General features: G+C 45.8%; 1 protein-coding gene across 8 annotated transcripts in view; it reads left to right on the top strand.

Moving 5' to 3' along the window:
- MAPK4 (mitogen-activated protein kinase 4) overlaps positions 1-10,179 on the top strand; it is a 46,586-nt gene extending 36,407 nt beyond the window's left edge. For 7 of the 8 annotated variants that reach the window (XM_080371611.1, XM_080371609.1, XM_080371608.1 and 4 more), the window contains 3 exons: positions 2,326-2,487; positions 4,637-4,838; positions 6,641-10,179. In XM_080371611.1, coding sequence (XP_080227737.1) covers positions 2,326-2,487; positions 4,637-4,838; positions 6,641-7,328 — 1,052 coding nt within the window. In that variant the 3' untranslated portion in view covers positions 7,329-10,179. The remainder of the gene's footprint in view (positions 1-2,325; positions 2,488-4,636; positions 4,839-6,640) is intronic. The other variant, XM_080371610.1, reaches the window with a different exon arrangement.
- The last annotated feature ends 14,807 nt before the right edge of the window (positions 10,180-24,986 follow it).

Genomic DNA, 24,986 nt, shown 5'->3' with positions numbered 1-24,986 from the left:
TCCAAGTTCATTGCCATGTCTTGGCCCAGAGCTCTGCCATTTGGGGTGAAAATGGCCACGACTGCATTGAACCAAACCGTGTTGGAGTGATGAGGCCATGATGGATGGTGACCCTTTCCCAACCTTGACGTTTGGACCTACCTTGCCCAGAATGGGTGTGTTTGGGGTCAGCTCCAGGGATGTGAGTCTGGAAACCCCCTGCAGACCCACAGGAGCTCTGAGCTGGGGAGGGCAGCCCATGTGAGGTGCCAGGGACCTCCAAAGGGATGGGATGGCCTGAGGATGTCAAGCCAGCAATGGTTTCTACCATCCCCTATGAGGTGGCCTCTCCACCTTCCCTGCAGACTCCTCAGAAGTGCTGTGCCACAAATGAGCTTCACTCCTCTTGCTGTGGATCAGCCAAACACTGCTTGCCAGTGAAGCGGCCTGGAATCCGTGACTTGAACAGCAGGGATTCAGTAGCCAAAAAATCCCTGTTGGTTTGTCTGCCCCAGCCAGCTCACTGTCTGAATGGATAGTCCTGCCTCTAATGACAGAATATTTATAACTGGCATTTCTGGCAGACAGAAGATCAATAGTACGACTCAGTATTCCTGCCAGGCTGCTTCTCCGTACACGTAGGAAGCTGGAAATCAGCTGCAGAGCTCTTGGTCACATCCAATAGTGTGCTAAAGAATGAGATTAATGTTCATTAATGAGGTGGTTGGCTTCCTTCCGCTGGCACTGCTGCTTCTCTCCTCTCACTCACTGGTAGCCAGTCCTGAGCGGGGGGGCTTAGGGATGCATGGATAAATATGTCCTGAAGGAAAAGGATTGAAAATACATGATTGCTCATAGCAGTTGTGAGGATTGTCACCATCAGAGCCTTGACTTGGTGCCCAGGAGCCAGCAGGAGTTGCTCAGAAAATGCCTTTCACATTAGCAGAACGCAGAGGTTGGGCACTTGTTCATTTAAAGATGAAGCTTTGGGGTCCCTGGAGCTGGGTCCACGATCTTCTTGTTACCGTTGGGGTTGTGGCAGCACTTTTTGTTGCTGCTGTACAGAGGGTCTTTGCTCCTTGGTATAGCACAGCATGGCAGGTCCATGTGGTGACAGCATTGGGCACTGCACTGCGCAGCTGCAGCCGTGTGAGCTGGAATGCTGTTAGGGGTTTTGAACAAACCCAGCCATGGCATTACTTAGAGTTGTCAGTTTTGAGCTGATATTCATCTTCTTCCAGCAGGCAGGATGGAGCCCACCGATGGATAATAGCTCCTGCCTCTGTGATTTTGGCTGGGTAGTTTCTGCTCAGCCTGGCAACCTCAGGGTGATATGCCAGGAAAGCAAATCATCTAGGTTAACTCTTTCACCCTTAAAATGAGGTGACCCAGCTGGGAGTCCCACCAACATGAGCGGGAGAGGGAGGTGTGGTGGCTTTGGGGGCTGCACAGCCTGCATGGGTGCAGACAGAGGCACCTCACCTGAAGCTCTGCCTCAGACATGCCTGAGCAGCTGCTCTGTGTGCTGCTGTGTAGGGGGATGTTGGGAGAAGGGTTCGCCGGAGTCAAGAAGACGCTCAATATGAGTTATGCATCCTGCTCACCTTTATTAGTTTCTAACACTACTTACATAGAACCGATACACATGCATATTCGTAAAGCAGAAATAGAATTGGTTCGTAGTCTCTAAACGCGCGCGGTTCTCACACCCCCAATTATCACGACTGAAATAAGCATTCTATCCATGTAGCTAATTGTGTTGCTGTGCTTCAGCCTTGTAGTTTGTTACTCCCTATTTTCCCATACGGTCCCTGTCTCTCTTGGCCCTGCTCCTCTTTCCCAGCAGCTGTATCTCGTTACAGCCACGGCCTGTTGGCACAACATAGTCACTTGGTCTCAGGATTCAAGAGTAGCTCAAGGCTACCTTTCTTGTTGCCTTCAGCACAGCAACTTCAGCACAACTCTGATTGCAGGCCTACTCTGACACCAGGGCTGGGTTGTGCAGGTCTTCAGAGATTCTAAGGCCACGCTTCTGCAGCCATTCTTCTACAGGGGGAGAACCAAAAGGCGAGCTCTCAAGCAGGAGATGGGATGGGAACAGAGGGGCAGGGAAGTGACCTGGGGACATCATTGCACCTGGTTCATAAGAAGGTGGCAAGGGCATTTTCCTTGGAGCAAAGAGCAGTGGCTAATGCTGGGAAGCGTCAGTGTGGAGGGGCTGGTGAGAGATGAGATGTGGCGCTGCAGTGACATGACTCATTTCAGAGGGGTGGTTGGTAATACCACACATTCCCCCTCAATTTGACTTCTGGGTCTCACCTCACTGCCTGTTTTCTGCCCATTTAGGGGGTCACGAGCTGGAACAGATGCAGCTTATTCTGGAGACAATCCCTGTTATCCATGAGGAAGACAAAGAGGAGCTGCTCAAAGTGATGCCCACGTTCATCAACAGCACCTGGGAAGTGAGGAAGCCACTGCGCAAGCTGCTCCCTGAAGTGGACAGCGAAGGTACTGTCATGCCACTGGCTTTGGCAGTGTCCTTCTCCTGGGACTTCCTCCAGCTGCCATGTTTTCAGACCTAATTCCCTGAAGGAGGGCGGGGGGGAAGGCTTGTGCTCTAAGGCCAACTGCATGAACACTGGTGAATGGTATTTAAATATCTGGAGGTCTGCTGTGTGTGGTCCCACCTGTAGCTCAGGCATCCCTACTGTTGTCCCCCCAGGTCCTGCTCACCGTTGCAGCAGGGAAGGTGTAGGCTGCAGGACAGCACTCATGATGCAGTAGCTTTCTTGCAGGTAGCTCCTACAGAAATAAGGGGGAAGTAGTCTTCCAAGAGTATTCCAAGACACTTTCAAGGTGCATCTCTGCTTTCTTGTGTCTCTTCTTGAGCGGTGAGGGTTCAGTCTAGAGGTTATTTTCAAGACCTGTTCATTTTCTTGGTGTATGCTTTTTGCAAGAATGCAGTTGTGTAGTACAAGGAGATAAAGGCTTTCACTTCACAAATATCTGAACTTCCTGAGATGGTTGCTACAGACAGTAACATTGTCTGAGTGCTCCAAGGCTTGGACATCACTCACATCAGGCAGTTGCAGCCTGCAATGCTTAGATACCACTTCAGTCACTTCCCTTCTTTGGCTAAAGCTTAAAAAAATCAGTGTGTTGGTGCAAGGAGGCTGCAAACCACAGGCTTTTGGACACGAACTTTTGCCTGGAGCAGCTCTGTAGGCAGTGAGAGCTTGCAGGGTGGCACCAGAGTTGATCAGTGTGGACTGGGTGCGTCACCTTTTCTGAGCTCCTTCCAAGGCTTAAACCGGGCTGGTGGACCTGGCCACCTGCTTTTGGGAAGACGTCTAGACCAAGCCTGGCTTATGTTTGCTGGCTTAACTGTACATTGTAAGACATCTGCTGTATGGGCTTGGCAACACGATACCTGTTGGCCAGGGTTACCCAGGGACCGTATCAGCCTCTGGCAAGCAGGAATGCATTTATTCCCTGTCGTTACTGCAGGAAGAAAGGTCACCTGTGCCCCTTACATAATTCATTGACATCTTCCTGCCTCTCTGACCTGTAATATATCGTAATATATAACTAATAATATATTGTTCCACCACGCTTCTTGCCCGCAGTCAGTGACCTTCTGAAGCTATTGATTCCTTCCTACCTAATTAGTCTAAGCAATGAAATAATGTCGTAGGAGGCAATTGGATATTAGTTCATGTTTAAGCACTGAGGCCATGGGTACAGCCCACCCTTGCTGAGTGATTTTGCCCCTAAAGAAGCTGTCCCATTCACACAGTTACATCTTTAACAGGGATATTTCTGAAGGTAAAATACAAAGTTGTAACTGAAGAAAAACTTGCTCCTATTTGTATTATCTGAACTCTAAGGGACTCTTCCATGCACCAAGAATCAACTGAATAAGCCACATCTTTAATGACAGGATTTGATCTATACACATAACCTCAGTAAAAGGAATCATCAAAGAAGTCACGATGAACGCTCTATGTTTAGATCTAATTCCAGCCACTTTAACTGAACCTAATTTCCTCCTTTATCATCATAGAAAGAGTCCATGCTCTGCAGTTTTACCAAAATAATTTTAGGCACTTGGAATCCTTTAAATATTAATAAGTAAAAATAATTTAATAGTGTTGGTCACACCAAAGACTTTTTAAAATTACACTTTAAATCTAATCCTGCTTCTGTTGAGCATAAAGATGTGAAATTAGTTGTCTGAAATGCAGTGAGCTTGCCGAATGGATCTGAGAACATGGAATCAAATCCCAACGCCACCCAAAGGTCCTTTTGAGGTATGAGCTCAGTGTTCTGGCCTGGGGTTGCAGCACCGAGTATAATATATGTATGTCCTGTGCTGTGACGCTGTGATGCTCTCACAGTCGTTTCTCCTGCGTTGCCAGATGAAGTGACACCTGCAGGGGCTGCAGGATTGCTGCACTGCGAGCACACGGCTTCCATGGGGGGCAAGATGGATGCAGCAAGGACAGAAGTACCCATTTTAGATGCACACAGGATGTGACCTTTAATTCCTTCCTTACCTTGAGGGGATTTGTTATGGGGGATCCATGAGGCTCATCCTGGAAAGGAAGCTGGTATTGCTTTTGAGGAATTAGTAAGCTTGTTTCTCTCTGCTTCACAGCTATTGATTTTCTGGAGAAAATACTGACATTTAACCCTATGGATCGATTAACAGCTGAGATGGGTCTGCAGCATCCTTACATGAGTCCATATTCCTGCCCTGAGGATGAACCAGTGTCTCAGCATCCATTCCGGATTGAGGATGAGATTGATGATATTTTACTGATGGAAGCCAACCAGAGCCAGATGTCTAACTGGGACAGGTATGGTACCCAAGGCTGGGCCAGAGACCAGATACTGGCTTAAATTCCTTAGACAGACCTTGACTGGTGAGTCTCTGACCTTCTTTTGACTGGGTTCAGTCAGGCATGTCCCAGACACATGGCAGACACCTCCTTTTCCTTCTTTATGCCATATCAGAATTCTAGCCCAAGCTGGCACCTTGTTGAAGCCAGTGAGGTGTTCGCCATTGATTACCACAGGGAGCAGATGTTGAATCTGCATGTTCCGGTTACTGAGTGTCTTTCTGCTCTTGATTTTATTCACAGCCTGTATTGTCTTCATTTGAGTTACATCTGTGATGTTACGGTTCTTTCTGTCCTCTGTCCCTATAACACAAGTGATAAAATAATGTAATTCTTGTACCTTTTGGGGACTAGTCCTGATCTGGAGCTCTATATTTATCACTTTTCAAGGTGCATAAGCCCCAGAGGCCACAGATCTGGGGTCTTTTAAAACAATCCTTAATTGTTTTGATTTTTAAATGGTTTGCTGAAAATTGTACAGGAAGTTCAGAGCAGATCAAAGCCTTGATCTGAGGTCTCTCATGTCCTAGATGATTACCCCAGTTACTAAGCCAGTCCCAGTACTAAAGCAGGTAGGACAAAATAAGCAGCTAAGAATTAACTAGGTCCACTTTCTTATGGAGCTCTTTCCAGCTGAGGGGGTGAGCTGGCTGAGGATGTCTGCAGCATTGTTCCTCTCTGCATGGCAATTAAATTCCCTTGCCTTCTTAATGCACTGTATTTCACCAGCATTGAAAAAATAATCTAAAGAAATCCCTTGTCTTCACTATTACTAATCTCTTTGCCTTAGTGAACAAGTATGAGGATGGAGGCTGGGGGGGACAACCAGGTAAATTAAGTAAAGAGGAAAGGTGGAGGCTTTTCTCAGGATATCTTATCTTCACTGTATCCCCACAGCTCCAGCATCCCTGCCACTCATAGTCCCCAAAGCAGCAAATCAGTTGCTGGAGGTCACATTTTTATCTCACGGCTTTCTTGGTGTGATACAAGAAGATAGGACCTGGACTATTGGTCCTGCTACCCAGCTGGGGACATTTGCTATAGGGCCGTAAATTTTGCAACCCAAGCTGAGTATTTTAGACAAGAAATGATTTTGCCTGGGTGTTGTGGGACACCTAAAGAGTGTGTCATTGGGGGGACATAGAGCCCAAATACCTGGAATAACATATCTTTTAAAGGCAGCTTAGTTAGGAGCCAGTAAATGAGATGTCACTTTGAAAACCATGTCTATAATTGCAGTCAAGGGAGTTCAACTTGCTTGAGAAGTTAGTGCTTGGCAAGGTGACCTTTCAGGGGTGCTCTTGGTCATGACATCAGAGTAAACTGGTGATGTCCAGTCTCAGTGGGGATTGAAGCTTGTCTTTTTTTACTTTTATGGCAACAAACAAGGAGCATTCACTGCAGGTACTTGCCTGTGGGATGAGGGAAAGTTTATTAGTGTTTTTAATCATGTTTTAATTGCAAGCAGAGGGAAGGCGATGAAGGGCTAAATGCAGGGGCCGGTTTGGTTGGGTTGTTGGGCTTTTATTCCCACTACTGGTCCATCTCAGATTCTTGATAAATTACTTGGCCCCTCTGCCTTTTTTAACATGCAAGAAAAAGGTCTCTAATATAAATGAGAACTTAAGAGATTTGTAGGTGAGTGATATATCAGCAAGAAAAAGGCAAGAATGGCAGCAGCAGCATGCATATCTTTTTGAGCACCGCTGTTTCTAACGAAGCCATTGTCTGCTTGTCTAACAGCAGCATGTCTTTCACAGGTATCACGTAAGCCTCTCCTCTGATTTGGAATGGAGACATGATAGATATCATGACATGGATGAGGTTCAGCGGGACCCCCGGGCAGGGTCTGAATCCATCGCTGAAGAAGCACAAGTTGATCCACGGAAGTACTCACAAAGCAGTTCAGAGAGGTTCTTGGAGTTATCCCACTCATCCATGGACCGAGTATTTGATGCCGATTGTGGGAAATCATGTGATTACAAAGTGGGGTCACCTTCCTACTTGGACAAATTGCTGTGGAGAGACAATAAGCCCCATCATTACTCAGAGCCCAAACTGATTTTAGATTTATCCCACTGGAAAAGGGCAACCATAGCACCCACAGCTGAGTTATCGCTGGAAGAAGAACCATCCAACCTCTTTCTGGAGATTGCTCAGTGGGTAAAGAGCACGCAGGTGGGTCTTGAGTGTCCCAGTCCTCTTCCAGAGATTCAGGAACAGAGCCTGCCGTCTTCTCCTCACCATCTCCACAAAGAACCCACGGAGGTGAACAGTGAAACAGACCCTGAATTTGACTTGGATGTCTTCATCTCCAGGGCACTGAAACTTTGCACAAAACCCGAGGATCTTCCAGACAACAAGCTCAATGACATCAATGGGGCCTGCATATCTGAGCATCCTGGTGAGATTGTGCAAACAGAAGTGTACCAGAAGGAGCGATGGTGAGGAACCCACACCCGGGAAACCCCACTGTATCTCCTGTTCCTCTCTGATGGTGTGGCCATTGCCCAGGGCTGAGTGGCTTCCGTCTGTCATTGAGCATCTGTTTTTTACACTATACCGAATGCCTTTTTCTGAAAAGGCAAGCACAAACCACATGCCCCTTTTGATGCCTTAGAAATATCTTTAAGGGAATCAAGAGGTGTGAATGAAATAATGAGTTTCTTATACTGCCTTAACACTCTTGCCTTGCAATCTCTGGGACCTGTTTGAAACTTAAATGTACGAGGGAAAGATGACAGTACATGCTATGTTCACAAACAGAAGTCAAATTAACTTCTTTTCTTTTTTTTTTCTATAGCATCTTAAAATGATGAGGAAAAAATCAGCATTTTCATTATGGTCGGATACCCTCTTGGTTTGACACGTTCTCAAAATGCCAAACTTTGAGCTCCTCTGAGACACCTGTGTGAGTACAGGCAGTATAGAGAGAAGCAATGCCAGGCAGTGTCCGTGGTCAGCCGTCAGTAAGCAGAGAATGAAACTAGAGGTAGAGTTTGGCCATCACACAGAAAACAACTCTTTGAGAATGTTAATGAGAAAGAAATTTGACCTACAAATATGGGCCACTTGAGATTTTTTATTTTTTCCGATTAGAAGACAAAGTTTTTGCTAAGCGCATTTCTCCTTGTTTGGTTTCTCACACATAATTTTTCCCTTCTATTGCACGGGGTAAATCTGAGCACTCCATGTACTTAGGAGACCCCATACAATGCATTTCAGTGTGCCAACCTGGTGCTGTGAGTCCTGTCTGGGGCAGCTGCCCAGCAGACCAGCAAATTCTGGTGGTAAGGGTTGAACAGGAGTTGAGAGCTAGAATCAGGGTGTCTCACAGTGTGGTGCTGCCTGGCACCACCAGCTACACAGACTCAGCAAGGGCACCCACCTTCGCTAACAAAAAAGGAATGAAACTACTATTTTACCTTCTGACAAAGATGCTGTGAAGAAAACAACAGTTCCTGTGGCATTAGATTCATAACTGGCCACTTTGCTTCCAGCTTCTTTGGAAGATGCTGGTGTCAGCAGGCAACTAAGTGCAGTCTGTAAATAGACAAAAACCTAACTGATCTACTGTAACTTCTCTCTTCATCCACACTTCTGAGCACCTTAATAATTAATCAGCTAACGAGTTTGTATATGGAAGAAACATTCTATCTTATATTCAATCAAACTCGGCAGTTTTTAGAATGGAAAATCTGTAAATAGTATCATAAAAGCCAGTCTCTGCTCTCCTTGCCATCATGTCACTGTGCTCTCCAGCACAGCAGCACTACTTTCATTTGTAAAAGAGAAACTACTGTACTTAGTAACTCTAAGGTCCATATTGAACTATTGTTCCTATATGAGTTTTTTCTACCCTTTTAACAAGCAATCTACTGAATGTTCTGAGATGTGAAGAAAATTCTTGTGAGACTCGAATGAGAACTAACAGCAACATTTACTACGTTAAATTAACCCTGGTTTCTGTTCTTGGTGGGATCAGGTACAGGTTTAGCTGTAGGAGACCTTGTGCTAGGCACTGACAAGCCCAAAAACTTGTTCATGCTTTGAAGATCTCTCCTTAGGCTGATTGAAATGCCATTACTCCAGCTGATTAGCAGCATAGGTGTGAAGGCTGCCAGCTGCAGCTTCTGGAAGTTCTGGGGCGGGGATGGAGAAGGCATCTCGAAGGCAAAGCCATTGGAGAAGGCAAAGCCATTGGGCTCTGGTGTTTGCTTCGAGCATTTGGATGTCCCCCACAGTGGTTTAGAAAGCAGAAGCAAGGGAGAAACAGAGGGTTGGTTTCCAGTGTGTTGCAGATAATTAATATACCTCAACTGAAGCTCAGCACTTTTACTGGTGGTGGGAGAAGTTCAGATGCTGAAGAAGTGGCTGCCCCTGCAGTGGAGCAGATCTAAATCTGGCCCCAGCAGCCCACAGCTCAGTGCCCGTGGTCCTGCTCAGCTTCACCATGCACCCAGCAGCAGCCAGCAAAGGCTGGGAACGGGATTGCCAGCACTCAAGTAAGTGTGTGCCAAGAGAGTGTGTGGCCATCAGCCACAGTTGTGTCCCATCGCTCCCTGGTGCCACCCAGGAGGAGAGGAGCAGATAACGCCCAGCCTCTGACGGGAGGTGCACAGACACTGCAGCTGGAGGCATCAACTGAAAATTAGATGTTTGGGAGCCAGCAGAGTTCAAACCTGAAGGATAAGATCGGCAATACGAGAGATGACTTTTAAAACTCTCTTCCGGCAGATTCAGCAACTATTTACTACCATTGGGTTAAACATGGAGATGTGCTGACATGTGAAATCAGCAGTGATCAAACCATGCCAGCATTTTCCTCGGTGGACATCAGTCGCCACATCTTCTGAAACCAGAAGCCATTTTCTGTGGGTTGTTACATTCAGGCTGAACATTTTCACCAGAGGTGTACGGGACTATTTATTATGGCCATGAAAGTAACAGTTTTGCTTTTGAATAGTCTTCTAAGGAGTGGGAGCTTAAGGGCCCACAAAGTGTAAAATTAACTTCACAAGAAGCCAACAGAGCATATAGCCATTGCTCTGGGTTTTCCATCTTGGTTCATGAGCTGTTACTTAATGTTGTTCCAAAACCTTGGCATCACATGCTGGGAAAGGGGGAAAACGAGAGGGGTGGCTTTAATTTGTTACCTGAGTGTGCTCAGCCGATCACAAGCCAGATTTATTTCTCATCTACAACAATAAAATTTAAGGCCTGAGCCTTCCCTGCTTGGTAGCGTGTAATTATTTTGTGATTAAGTTTCAAATGTAAACTTGAAATACTTATTCCAGTACTCATGTCTGTGTTTCTTCTGCAAATCATAGGATCATTTAGGATGGAAAAGACCTTTAAGAATGATCACAAACACCTGCATTTGTGCATGCATCACAGGAATATTTGCATTCTGGGGTTATTTGGTGTTGGTTGCTTTTCACCAGGCTTTGCTTTGGCTGGTGCAAGCTATCAGTACTCACGGTCATGGGGAGGAAATTTAGACCTCGTCACCAACACGGTGACTGCTGCAAACTGCCCCTTCTTGCGGTTGTTTGAAGAATCATTTCAGTGTAAGGTTAACCATCAAGTATTTCAATAAATTTGCCAATGTCTGTTATTTGCAAAAGAAAAAGGGAGCACTGCTGTCGTTAAAAATGCGGTGTGTTGGGCCACCGAGGCTGCATGGCACTGGAATGGGTGGATGCCCTGGATTTAAAGATATGCCAGCATGGCTATGCTGAGCAGAGGCAGGAGGGACAGAAGGTGCTTGTTGTGCTCTCCAAGGCTCAGGACTGAGCATTGTGGTACTGTTCAGTGACATGGAGAGGCATCACAATGACAATGCAGGGGACTTCACTAACAGAAGCAGAGGGACTGCAGATATCTCCAAGCTGAGGAGGACCTCAAGTTCAGAGGCTGGTGCTTAAGCCACTGATCAGGAATGTGAGTGCCCCTGTGGGCTGCAGTTGTTGTGGCTGCCTTTTACATGGTTTTGTTTGGTTTTATTTTATTTTATATTAAATTGAAGGGAGCTTTGAGCAACCTAGTCTAGTGAAAGGTGTCCCTGCCCATGGCAGGGGTTGAAACTAGATGATCTTTAAAGTCCCTTCCAACCCAAACCATTCTGTGATTCTATGAGTCTCTTCGAAGAAGAACAGAGGGAGCAGCATTCCCCCTCCCTGAACCTGTGGGAGCTGCTCGTGGTGGCCTCTGTGCCAGGTCAGTCCTGCAACTACAGCCACCTACCAGCCACAAGCTGGGGACTGGGAATCCATCAGGGAGACAAGGGTGCAGCTGCCTGCTCAGCTGCTCTTGAAAGCACCTTTAAATGTCAAAATGATGCCTTCAATTGCTCAGCTGCTGGCCCAGCGATTGTTCTTCCCCAGTCACAGATACGTGACTATTTTTACTGCAGTTTATCTTTTATCGTGTTGGGATTCAGCAGCAGTTGCACCATCACAGAGCTGCAATAACCAGATCTTCAGAGCTTTACCATTAGAATCACAAAAAAATCAACTTCAGCTTACTTTAAAATAGGGGTTTGGGACATCCTGGGAAGTGTTTCCTATGCAAATCACACCTGGATCCCAGAGTAAAACCACAGCATGGCATCAATGAATATTACAAGTGGAGCTATTGGAGACTGGACTGCTAATGATTATTTCTGTCCCTTTAAATCCAGAAAACATGTATTTGAGCAATTTCATGTCACCATCTACCTTGGAGAGCTTGCTGTGTGAACGCTGTATAGTGTGGCATGCAATCATTTCATGTCTGAAATGATCTTTTCTTTTCCTATTGATTGTAAGAGGAACTGAAGAGGACAAATATACCATATGGTGTTTGCTCGTGAATAGTTGTCTTTGACATTTTCAAAGGCAGAGTTTGATTTTGAAGTAGTACAATACTCGAGTGAATGTAGTTCTCTCAAAGTGCATCTTCGTTTTCCAAGTCCATGCTCACCACAGTGTTTTGAACTGCCATCTGGCCGCTGTTGGAGCTGGTTTATAACAATCATGTTGATAAATTCAAAGAGTATGATTTTATTTATCAAAAAAAGGAGGATCTGTCTTAAAAAGGCAAGCTTTTCTCATGGGGTCTTAATTCTGTTGGCTCTTGGGTTGCAGCAGAATAGATTGCAACAAAAGGATAAAAGGGTTGCTTTGATAGATGCTGCAGTGAAAACAAGCAGGTGTTTTAGGAAGTCTATAAATTTTTATGAAGCTTTTCCGTGAAGATACCCAAGTACATCTTTGACAGGACAGACTATACCTAAAAATTAGAATTAACCCCTGTGATGTGTCACTGTTGCATGAAATGTTTGTGTGTACACACAGTATTTTATTTTAAGTTTAAGCAATATAACATGCCTCCCAGAAAATGGCAATAGATGTATGTAAAGGTGCTTCAAGGTGTGATTTGAACTCTGCTTATTCTCTGTGCTTCAGTGTCCAGGCGTGAGAACCACTCAGGGCATATCTGATGACTGCTTAATGGTTGGGCACTAGCTCTATCCTCATGTTCATGGGAATCCCTACTAAGGTCATACTGCTGGTGGTATAAATATCTGAGCAAAATATGGAGTAATTAAACAAAACTTTGATAGTCCAGTCTGCAGAATGGAGCAGGTAAGAATAACTGGTGGGGGGGATTGGCTCTGTGATGACGGATAGCAGAGAGAAAACCTGTGATACATTTGGGGTTTATTTTTGAAGAATAAGGAGTTTCTCATGATATCCTATTTCTATACAGCTCTATAGTGCTAGAAGGACGGTTTATAAAACTGATTTGAACAGCCTAAGTTTAGTGCTAAGTCTAATGAAAACAGTCCACAGTGAAGCAGCCTGAACCTTGCAGCTTGGCTAAAAACCACTGTCACAAAACAGCTGCTAAAAATGCAAAATCTTCAAATTCTGCAGAGCCTTCACCCCTGTCTTGCATCCCCCACTGGCACAGGCTGCTTGGGCACCTGAAGCTGCTACCACCTCATCCGCAGTGCTGTAGACACCCATTAGCAAGTGCCAGCTCTGGCCAGGGTGCATGGGGAGCAGGAGGAAATGAGCAGGTGGCAATGCCCTGTCTCACTGCCATGGCCGGTGCTTTTCCATCCCTTGCCAGTTCTTTCCATCCCTTCTTCCAGTTCTAGTGGATGGCTTGAGGATACTGCAAAAAGTGTTGGTAAAACAATCTGGAAATGTTATTTTTGCATTTGACCTCTGATGCAGCAACAGTTTATTTTCTGTATTAAACAAGAAAACACTGAAAGCTCAGTGCAGTAAACAGTTATCGATGTTTTCTTTCAAGTGACAGTTTTTCTTGGTATGTGCTCCAAACATTATTTTCATCACACTGTTTCATTTCAACTGCTGCTGTTATGGCAATTCCTTCCATAACTGCCACCAAAACCTGTGGAGTGGCTGGAAGAAAACAGGCATATTATGAGCAATCCAGACCGAACAACTTGGTTGTAATAACAGGCTGCAGCTCTAACAAGCTGCAGGTGTTATGAAAGACATATGCAAGGCCAAGGGAGACAAAGAAACTGTGTATCCACAGAGAGATAAGGGAGTTGGACAGAAAGATGAGAAAAAACAGGATACCTGCACAAGGGGGAGCAGTGTGTGGGCACCACGCCGGGACCAATCGTAGAGGAGGTGGAAGTGTGTGAACGAGTATTTTTAACCTATCACCTTTTACATAACAAAGCGTGTGTGGCTTTTTTTAGCTGTAGAGTATAAATTGGTGTGAGTCTATTAATAAAGTGGCACTAACTTGATCACATTGGTCATATAAGTTGTGTCCAAGCCTTCTGCGTCAACAAAAACCCATCAAGGCACCAGCTGGGCATTTATTAAAACTAATTAAAAGGAGCCAGTCTACATTTCTAACTGTACACAAACCAGTTTGGTTTTTGACTTGACAAATGCCAAGTGCAAGGTCCTGCACCTGGGTCGAGGCAACCCCCAGTATCAGTGCGGGCTGGGCAGAGAATGCATTGAGAGCAGCTCTGAGAAGACGGTCTTGCATTGGACAAGAAGCTCAGTTTGCACCAGCAATGTGCACTCACAGCCCAGAAAGCCAACCATATCCTGGGCTGTATCAAAAGGAGCATGGCCAGCAGGGCAAGGGAGGGGATTCCACCCCTCTGTTCTACTCTCATGAGACCCCAACTGCAGTGTTGTGTCCAGCTCTGGGGTCCTCAGAACAGGAAGGACATGGACCTGCTGAGGAAGGCCAGAGGAAGCCACAAAGATCATAAGATCAAAGGATCAAAGGCTGGAGCATCTCTCCTGTGAGGACAGGCTGAGAGAGCTGGAAAAGAGAAAGCTCCAGGGAGACCTTTGAGCACCTTCCAGCACCTAAAGGGGCCGACAGGGAGGCTGGAGAGGGGCTTTGTACCAGGGCCTGTAGTGATAGGACAAGAGGGAATGGCTTTACACTGGAAGAGGGGAGATTTAGATTGGATATTTGGAAGAAATTGTTCACTGTGAAGATAGTGAGGTGCTGGCACAGGTTGCCCAGAGAAACTGTGGATGGCCCCTCCCTGGCAGTGTCCAAGGCCAGTTGGACAGGGCCTGGAGAAATATGGGCTAGTGGAAGGTGTCCCTGCCCATGGCATGGGGTTGGAACTAGATGATCTTTAAGGTCCCTTCCAACCCAAACAGTTCTGTGATACTGTGAAATGTGGGTGCAATGCCGACCATGTTCACATTCTTTCCCCCTGCCATTTCTCCTCTGCTGCACATTCAACATTTCAGCTCAAGCAGGGCAATGCCAGGTTAGCAAACACCCTGGGAACACTGTACCTCTGGCGGTGAGCTATGGGGCGCTGGGACAGAGCAGGCAGTGCCAGGCTGGCTGCTTCTCTGTGGTTATTGCAGTAACTATTGCAAAATCCTGGGACATTTCTGTTAGTCCTGCTGGCACTTCAAGAGGGTAGTGGAGATCAGTGAAACAACTTGAACTCATCCAGTTCTGATTACAAAGGGAGGTCGAGCTCCAGGATGAGTAAACCATCTGGCTGTGAACAGGACTGGGTGATGGGACAGGCAGCGCCTCTGTGTTTCCATGCAGTCACCCTACTATTCTTGGAGCAAGCGTAGGGTGAGTTGATGTCAGATGGATGGGGTGAAATAGGTTTTGGAATGACAATTTAATAAAGAAAAATTTCCTTTAGAAATATATGCTGTCTGCCCCTAAATCCTGCTGGCCACTGCTAGCCACTTGAGTGCCAGCAGGAGTGCCCAAGACAGAGCCACAGTAAAAACCTTCTTGCCCTACACAAGTTCAGTGCTGTAACTCCCCATGTGAGGACAGTGAAAACACACTGCCAACAGGAGATGGGGTGGGGAAAAGAGCATGTGAGCATACAGAGGTGATGAAATTCCCCTGCCGAGCAATAACATGCAGTAAGGGAAGGAAATGGTTTCAGTCTGAAACATGTTTGCTCTGTTCTGCAAGGGACCTGTGCTCATGAGTGGCTGGGTGCTGGGAAGCCGCCAGTCATCCAGGTTAATCCTTCTCTAAAACAGTCAACAGCGTTGCAGGAGGTGGAAGGTGAAAAGAAACATGCCATGTGCATGAACTGGGCTCAGCCAGGCACAACAGACCCTCTGTGCGCGTGCGCACATACAGAAATGGGCATTTCATGTGCTGAGTGCCTGAGGGAGACTCTGCATCAGGCCTCTGGATTGGAAAGGTTTGTTTCCATCCCTGTAGTTCCATCTTTCCCTCTCATAACAAAGCCTCTCAGCCATATCTCTTCAGGCCCCTTCGCCTCTGGAGATGTGAATTCCTTCTCCATGATGAAAGCCTTTTGGCACTCTTGGAGGAATAAAACCACCAGGAGCCTGGCATATCACAAAGCAAATGCACAGAGGATCCAAGCTGTCCACATAGAAATCATCCACTTTTTCAGCTTGATGGAGGTGATTGATACTTGAGTTATTCCATCCCTGAGCAAGTAGCTCATATTTTTAGGAGTTTGATGAGCCTAATCGTGCTTGTGGATGGGCAGCATTTGCATTCTACCAAGGATGACTCATCAGTCCCTAAAGCAGTGGCTGTTGGGGATCTTCAACTGAGAAGGTCTCCTCGGGCTCAAGAGTCAATCATTTGGCACAGCAAGGTGTGAGGAAGGCTAGGCAAGGCAAAATGGACATGTGGACAGCTGCCATCTGTTCAATGTAGATAAACAGTCCCCAGGGAGGTCTAGAAACAAGAGACAACCCTCCTGGAAACAGTTAAAAATTATTTGGATGGGCCTCCAGATTTTCCTTGTGTAATCCCATGCAACTGTCAGCTGTGAAAGGAAGAAGAAAAGCCTCTCTCCAGAGAAGATGGTATATGATGGTTATTCATCACAGGCTGAAAAGGCTGTCACTGCAGCAAAACAAGGCCTTATATTTGAGTGCTTCTGCCACTAATTCAACATGCTGAGCAGCTGGAGCCCACTGTGGTCCCACCAACCAAGATAGCTCATTATTTTCTTCCTACAAAAGGATGCAGAGAAATCAGGTTTTCTGGCCAAAATTAGCAGCATATCAAGGGCTCACATCACACATGCATGGCTCTTGCCATCTTTTGGCCATAGCTGCTGTACATCTCATCCCACTGTCTGCTTCTGGAGCTGCACCTCACCACTGTCCAAGTGCCGCTGGAATCGGACAGGTTTTGCCTGATCTGGGTGAGCTTCTCCATCCTCTCACAGCAGAGGGACAGGCTTGGCTGGGAACAGAGATGGTGCTGGCATGTGGAGTTGTGTGTCTGTAGAGAGCTGGCAGTAGCAGTTTATTTGTGTGTCACCCCTTAATCCTCAGCCAGGCTGTGCCTTTGCTCTGTCTGTGATGGAAAAACAAACAGAAAGCTACAGGCAATGGCAGCAAAAATGTCAGCTTGCTGAGCAACAAACTGAAATATTTAATCACAGAGCTATTTATGGAGGGGCTGAACAGCAGGAGCCTTAGTTTCTTCCTTTGGCCATGACTTCTCTGTCTCCAGAGACACCAACCGACATTTTGCACCAACTGAACTGGCTTATTAAAAACCAGACATAGGCAAGACCTGTCTGTCATTCCACTGGGCTAGGGTCTGTTCCTGCAGCCAGTACTTTGTTGCTCTAAATGTTGTTCCTCAAATCCTCCAATACAGTAGCTGCCAGCAAATGCTAAGTTCTTCCATCCTCTTGTCTGCCACTTCAGGTTGCTTCCCCAGGAGCTCTGCTGTCCTGTGCTGCTTTGCCTTCAAATGAGCATCATTGTGCACATACTCAGTTTCCATTAGCCAACCCTTATTTCCCAACTCGGTGGTGAGGAGTAAGTCAGAGCACTGCTCTGGGACTGCTCTGCAGGCTGCTCCTCCCTGTTTTACTGAATTCCCAGGGGCAAAATGACTCCAGCCCTATGTGCCCTTAGCCCCATCTGTAAAATGGGGAGATGCAAAAATGCAGAGACTTATTGATGAAAAGAGTGAGGTATCCTCTGGTATTCTTCTCCAGTCATTAACCTTTTATAGAATCATAGAATGGCCTGTGTTGGAAGGGACCTTTAAGGATCATCTAGCTGAGGGCAGTGAAGTTACCACAGATGGGCTGAGTGGCAGCTTGCAGGGAGCCCACCTCCTGCACCAGTTCAAACAGGGGAAGGGCAGACGCTGAGCCCACACATGCCAGCTACTGCGACTCTATTTCTGGCTGAAGTTCCTGCTGGATCTGCTGAGCAGTTTGCTCAGCAGCAGCCCTAAAAGGGCCAGGATCTGCTCTCTGAGGAGACGTACAGAGAAGAGAGGCTGGAGGGAGAAACCGTGGGAGTCAGGAAACCATGGGCAGGGAGCTGAGCGGGCAGGTGGGAGAAGCGGAGCTAAGTGGTGGATTCAGGGACTCCCACCAGGTACTGGAGGCCAATTCGCATCTAGGGTGTCTGGGGTGCAGAACTGCAGCCAGACAAAGGTCTTCTTCGGGACGATGTCCCCAAGAACAACCGGGACGGTGTCCCCAGGACAACCCCAAGAACAAGCCAGGGTTGTCAGCTCTTTGCCTGCCGCTGGGCAAGCAGGGAGAATTGTTTCGTGGTTAAAAGTCTGCCTTCAGAGTTGTGCAGCTCTGGGAGCTGTGAGCTGTCTTAGGCGAGGAGGGACCGCCCTCTACAGGGGAGCCGATAAAAGTGGGGTTCCGAGCCTTTCCTGGCCTTTCTAATTCACTGCCTGGATTAAACCTTACAGATCAACCCCACAGGGGACTCAAACTGACGATATCACCCAGGGCAAGAGCCTTGCCATGACCTTACATCCTCCGGCAGACTTCCATTTTCAGTACCTGCGATGTGCAGAAGATCTCAGGGCGAGGCTGTACCAGCAGCAGTTGGTGAGTTGACATCAAGCTTTTTCCCCTGCAAGGAGAAATAATGGGATCACACTTATTTGGTATATGTTAGACAGTGAGGAGCAGCGGTAGGTCTGTGCTCGAGGGATGGTGGGTGTTCCCTGCTGCTGTGAATGAAGCCAGGAGGTGCTTTCTCTTGCTGAATCGCATCTGGTAGGTTTTCTCCATCAAAGTATTTAAGCACGTCATCCTCAAGCAGGTCAGCAGAGTCATTTCATCCATGGGGATTACTTGCACATTTCATTGCATGCGTGCTTGCGGCTAAGCACTTCGTTCATCTGGATCAGTATTTAAATAACATAGGTTAGAACAGAAAAGGAAATTACAAATTATGCTGTTCCTGGTGACCTGAGTCCACACTGCGCAGGTGCTGAGGCCACCTGGATTATATCAGTGCATCTAAAAATTCTGAATTGCAATCTTCATCTTTGGCAGTACATTCACTGCATCCTCTGACAAAGAAGGCAGAAGGGAGGAACTCACGCTTTGTAGCAATGTTTTAAAAGTTATGTTGGAGAGTTTTTTCTCTCATAGAGAGAAGCATGTGATCTGTTGGTGGAGCTCAAAATAAGAAGTCTAAATCTTTCTGAACTAGTGCTACTACCAGTTTGCTCATTAACTCTGCACCCCACCAGATATTTGGGGCAGGGATAACATACAGCTCACATTCACGTGAGTTTATCAGCAGTTGAAGAAGTATGATGTCTTGCTGTTCAGGCCTTTGTATGCACTGCTGGTAAGTAAGGGATCCAAAACGCACCACATACAGCTGCTGTCCCTGTGAGTATTCTCCCATGGTTGCAATTTCCAGTCTGCAGGAGCTGTGGGGCGTGACTGAGACTGAGGGAGAGTAATGAACTGACTCTCCTGGCCTCAGTCATGCAGAAAACACACACTGACAGCAGTCCTGCGCACCTGCTTCCAGGCCTGACCACATGCTTTCCCTGAGGACTCCTGCAGCGAGAGCTGGCATCTGGAGGCTTTTGCTTCTGACAGTGTCTAACACCTTCTGCTGGCAGTTTCCCGATTAGGGACTGCCAGCGCCTTTTGTCTTCAATTGACTCCTGGAGTGGTGGAGGAGCATCCCTGGGAGTGCATTAAATGATGGCATTAAATAACAGCAGGGGTGCAAAGGGACCCCAAACCCCTCCTCAGGATGGAAGGAATTGCTTAAGCCTGCAGGTCAGGCAGCCTAAGCTAAGGTCCTGCAAAGAAAAGGGAGCAAAGCCTCCTGGAAGCCATTTCTGAGCACCTGAAGTGGATAAAGATGGTTTGGAACAACCGACATAGATTTACTGAAGGTAATTTTTCCTAACAGCTTTCTGTGATGGCTGCCTGATGACTTTCTTCTTTCAGCATGCTGCCTGTAGAGCTCTGGCCTCAGAGGAAAGGTAAGATCTGTGGCTTCTGCAGCTCTGTGTCTTGCCATCTTTTATCCTCACTTGTCTTTTGGCAGTGGCTTCATCCAGTGTCTGCCCTCCTGATCTTTGGATTGAGGAAAATAAGCTTAAACTGGAAAAAAAATTCCTTGCTAGCTAAATAGGTCTGAATTTTCAAGAGCCTCAAGTTCCCTCACTCTCAGAAGAAATCTTGGTTGTGGAAGTTGTCAAGAATCAGGGACTTCCATCCACAGCAGTGCTGACGAAATTTGACGGAGTTAGGTTCTCTGTCATTTGAACTACAGAAAAGCTTCTGAATAAGTGCCAAAGCTCACTTTATAGCAGGGGGTTTGTAGCTGGCTCATAAATCTCTATCTCATATCTCATAACTAAGACAGCTGACACTGTTCCAAATCCAGTTGTCTGCATATTCTGGAAAGTGATACGATGCACAATCGATGTAAAGGATTTATGGCTTTTATTGTTTGTATGAGATATAAAAACTCATCATGTAATTGTTTCTCTTTGATCATTTTTTTAATATCAACCTTCTCCTGCAGGAAGAGTTACATTTTATGATTCAACTAGCAACATGTGGCCAGCGAGAGCACATGTCAGATGAATTAAAATGCAAAGGAGTCCAAGCAGGGCATAGATGTAACACTGCAGGTCAGCAGCTGTAACACTGCTTTAGCAGAGTCCCAGGGATTGCTTTGCCTTCAGCAGTCTTCAGCGGGCAAACAGTAGCTCCAAAAGCAAAACCCATTTCTCAGGACAGTGCAATCTGGAGACCTATGAAGGTTAATGGACTTTTTTTTGCAGGTTTCTCTGTAATTTTTGTCTGTCACTGCCATATGGAGTCAAAACCACGTTGTTCTCATTAGGGAGAGTTTCAAGCCTGAGACACCAGTGTAATTGCCTGTAAGCCCAGGCTGAGAGCATGGTGTTCATCAATTAAAAGCGGAAGCAAGAGTCATCAAGTGTGCCTGTGCTGATGGGACTCATCTTTTAACTTTCAAGCCTCACCACTGGCTCTGATGAGTCCCTGCAAGGTCCATCCTCATTCTGCAGCACACACACACACACTGTATTAGATGAGAGTGAGACAGAAAAGTACTGTATGCTGATTTCTAGATCTTAAACACAGATACAAGATTACCAAACCGTTACTGATGGAGTTAGACTCTCCCCTGAGATGTCTGAGTAGCACCTCTTTCCACCTTAACTGAAGTCAGTGGCACTTCAGGACTTCTAAACTCAGAGTGGGTGTAAAGTTTTTGGTGCTTTTTATACCCGCTTTGGTCAAATAAAGGCATGACAATCCCAGCTTGGTATATACTGAGCAATCAGAAGAGGGCAGTCCTTCCCCTTTGTACCTGTTCTACTTTGTGCTTGAATTAACAGTCTCAAAGCTCTGAGTTGATGCTGCACGCTTGAGCTGGTACGATTACATTGGTCAGGGACGTGGATAGATAAAACCCCTGAACGACATTGCTGTGCTGGACGGAGTAGGACCCACCACCAGCACAATTCTGCCAACAAAGCTGCACTTTCTTCTTCCTTGCTGTATTCACCACAGAGCTGCAAGTATGGAATATCTGCGAAGATTACGTTAGTCCTCAGCCCCTTCCCAGCTAATCACACAAAAAGAAGACAGAGAGGTAAAGCAACAGGACAAGAAGAAACGGCCTCAAGTTGTGCCAGGGGAGGTTTAGATTGGATATTAGGAAAAAGGTCTTCACCAAAAGGGTGGTCAGGCACTGGCACAGGCTGCCCAGGGAGATGGTGGAGTCACCAGCCCAGAAGGGATTTAAAAGACATGTAGATATGGCGCTTAGGGCCATGGTTTAGTGGTGGGCTTGACAGTGCCGGGTTAATGGTTGGACTTTGTGATCTCAAAGGTCTTTTCCAACCCAAACAATTCTGTGATTCTATGGTGGCCAGATTACATCCAGTACAGGTCAGTCTGTGCAAACTGCAACTGTATCTTCTGCCTGCTTTATTAATGGAGAAAAATGAGGAGGGAAGAGATGGTCATTGGTCAGGATAAGTTGTGTGACGCAGTGTTGAAAGTGGACTGAAGAAACTCAAAATGGAAGGAAGCACAGAAAAAGGCAGAAATGCAAGATGAAACGCTACCTGGTTAGACCATCTCAGGGTTTGTCACCATGTCCCCGGCCATTCAGGAGCTCAGCAGAGTCGAAGCAACTGATGATCTGAGTTCAAACGGGTCATCAGCCTAGAAAGAGGTTCCAGATCAAAAGCAGAGAAAGTAAAATACAAATTAAAAAGCAGGAAGTGACAGACCTGTTCACCTACAATAATAGTGATATGAGTCACTGACAAAGGTATTCATCAGAGCTAGGGAGAGGAGGGACTGGTACCCATACAGGCCAGAGCTCCCTCACTGGGAAGACTTACAGACATGTATGGATATATGTTTAAGCAACATCATCCCTAATCAAGAAAGATTTAACAGCACCACAAAAGGTCCCCAGGAGCTGGAGCTTTGTCATCTATACTGCTAAATCATTAGCACAATCCCAGACATAGTTCTGGATCAGGCCAGCTAGCATTTTCCCAATCAGTTGCTGGAGGCAGTATGGGAATTAGTGCACTATTCCCAAGATACAGTCTGCATGTGAATGTTGATTTGGACGGTAAAACACTTTAATAGCGTGGATGTGGGCTGTTGTCATGTGAGCTGGTCTCGGAGCCAGAGAATACTGTGGACACATTCAATTGCAAAAACATTACATGAGAAATTTTAAGCAGAATAACTTTAAGAGAGAACAAAATTACTTCTACAGAAGTAGAATTAAAATAACGGAAACAGTGTAAATGTAATTAGCAGTGCTGTTGCTCTGCTAATTGTTGTTGAAAAAGGCAAGGTTTGCAGAGAGAAGTAGTATCTTTTAGTGGAATTGGTCTAATAAAAGATACTATTTTTCTTCACAAAACCTGCCTTGAGGTAACGATCATCTTTACTGTCTCATTTCTGCTATAGTCTCATAATGTAAATTAGAAGAGTCAGAAGGGTCATCGCTCTATGAGGATTAGTCTAACCATACAGTTAACACTGAGCACTTTTTAAAAGAAATAAGGAGTAGAAGGTGAAAATGCCAGTTTTTATCAAGCTGCAGAAAATTTCTTTGTGAGAGATGTTTTGTCTGCTAGTCTGTACTGTCAACATTTCTGAGACTGGAGGGAGATGAAAACTAACATGACTGCTTAAATAATTATTTGTTCAGTAGCTGTTTATACATAGCTACATTACCAGTGTATTTATGGGACTGATGGTGTAGGTGTTGAGGCAGCACTATGGAGGGAAGGAAAAGAGCCCTGGATCTAGCAGAGTAGAACAAAGAAGTGATTTTTTTTTTAAAAAAATTACATTAAGAATCAGTGATACAAAAAACAAGAACACCGAGTCCAGCTCTAGTGCTGCTGCTTTTAGTAAGATATTTGAAAAACTGGAAATGTTACAGAAAGGAGAGACAAAATTATCTCAAGGATGGGAAACAAAGGTCTTTATTTAATTTATCAGAGGGACTCGGTTACAATCAGTGAGGTTTATTTATCATGAGAAAAATGAAACAGGAAGTATCCAACTCTCATTTAGCAAAGAGAGACAGAACAAACAGCAAATGATCAAAAGTGCAGGAAAAATCAAATGGGGAATACAGCGTGGGTTTAGGACAGTGGAAATTATTTAAGAAAACCACCTTGATGTATACCTTCAAACTGTGATCGGATGACTTTTGGGAGATGCATTTTACTTCAGCACAAAGCACTGTCTTCCTCTGAAGAGGAACCCCAGTAAAATTCCATGCCTTGTAGATGCTGGAAATCTGATGTTACAATCAATGAGTCTCCTGTTGTATTAAAAATTTCTGAATGAATTTGTGCCCTGTAGTGAGTGAGCTGTGACACTGCTTGAGGCTGCTCCTGCACAGCCAAGAGATAGCAGAGCTGTGACAGTTGGCTTGGCTTTACCAAGCTGAGGAATGCCAAGGACCCCAGTTGTTCTCATGGCAACAAAAAAGCAACAACATTGTTGTTGGCACACGCCAAAAGAAACTCTTCTGTGTTGATCACCAAATAAGGTGATAAAAGTCCTCGGGAGGAAGAAGAAATAACCGCTGCTCTTGTTCTACAGCACAGGCAGTTGCATGAATTAGCCATACATGTAACAGTCACTCGGTGGCTATGTAGTAGCATGAGATGAAGAACAGGCTTGAGAAAGCAGAGTCTCACGGTACATGGGGTTGCTGTCCGTATAGATCAGACATAAAGCACCCCTGTTGTCTTAGGACAAGCCAAGTTGGTGTTATTAGGCAGTAGGCTGTGCTGTATTGTGTCATATCGCTCCAAGCTGCTGCTGCCGATGTGTTAAGGCGTGGAGCATGGCCACCTCAAACCAAAGGTTTGGTGAGTCTGCATTGGGGAATGAACCTGATACCACAGAGCTGCTGGAAGCAAATGCTGGCACAAGTCGTGGGTGTGCTGTCTAGAAATGAAAGCTCTCCCTCCCATTAAAAATTGTTGCTGGAAGTTTCAGACCCTGCAGTTCTGCCAAATCCCATTCCCTGGGTGGAGGTTTTTCTCTTCTGGGACTAATTACAACACAGTTTTCAAGACAGACATTCTTTCACAAGGGAGTGTTATGCAGTATATTTCAGCAAGGCGTTAACTGTTCCGTTAGCTATATGGGGCAAGATCCTCAACCAGTCTACAATGACATGAGTTTACTGCAATACTGATTTATGCTATTTGGGTATGAAGTCTAGCACTTTTAAATGCCTTCAATTTTTAGTCAGTCACAAAGTCATGATCTTGCATGTTATTTTAGCAATCCCCTTTGTTTATAGGTGCAGCACCACATTATTCAGAAATGTTTCAAAGCCGCCAGTGTCGTGCTGACAGGGGGGAAAGCAGCAGAATATGCACTTCATGAAAGGCCTCAAAATCATGATTAGACAAGGTTTTGATTAAAAGGGTTTATATATTATTGCTCCAGTTACTATAGCAACTCTGCTTCTCTTAACTGCACAGTGCTCATTCGTACATCTAACAATTTAAATCATGTTAAGTGCCAGCAGAGAATTAACAGCCTCATAATGTGCAACACTGGAAAACTTCTCAGGGTTTGGGTTAGAGAGGAGACGGATGAAGTCTCAGACAAGCTGAGTGGTCACATTTAATACCATTATACCTTCCCTCTCCAATCACCGCGAAAGCTTAGCTGGGGAAGAGTATAGTTTCTATTAAGGTGAGACCAGCATTAGGACTAACAACCCTATGTTATGAAGTGTGATGCTTTTTGAGATCACAGTTCTTTTCTGGACC

Source organism: Falco punctatus (genome assembly GCF_963210335.1).
Source record: "Falco punctatus genome assembly, chromosome: Z".
Lineage (NCBI taxonomy): Eukaryota > Metazoa > Chordata > Aves > Falconiformes > Falconidae > Falco > Falco punctatus.
This window is presented reverse-complemented; position numbering and strand designations above follow the sequence as displayed.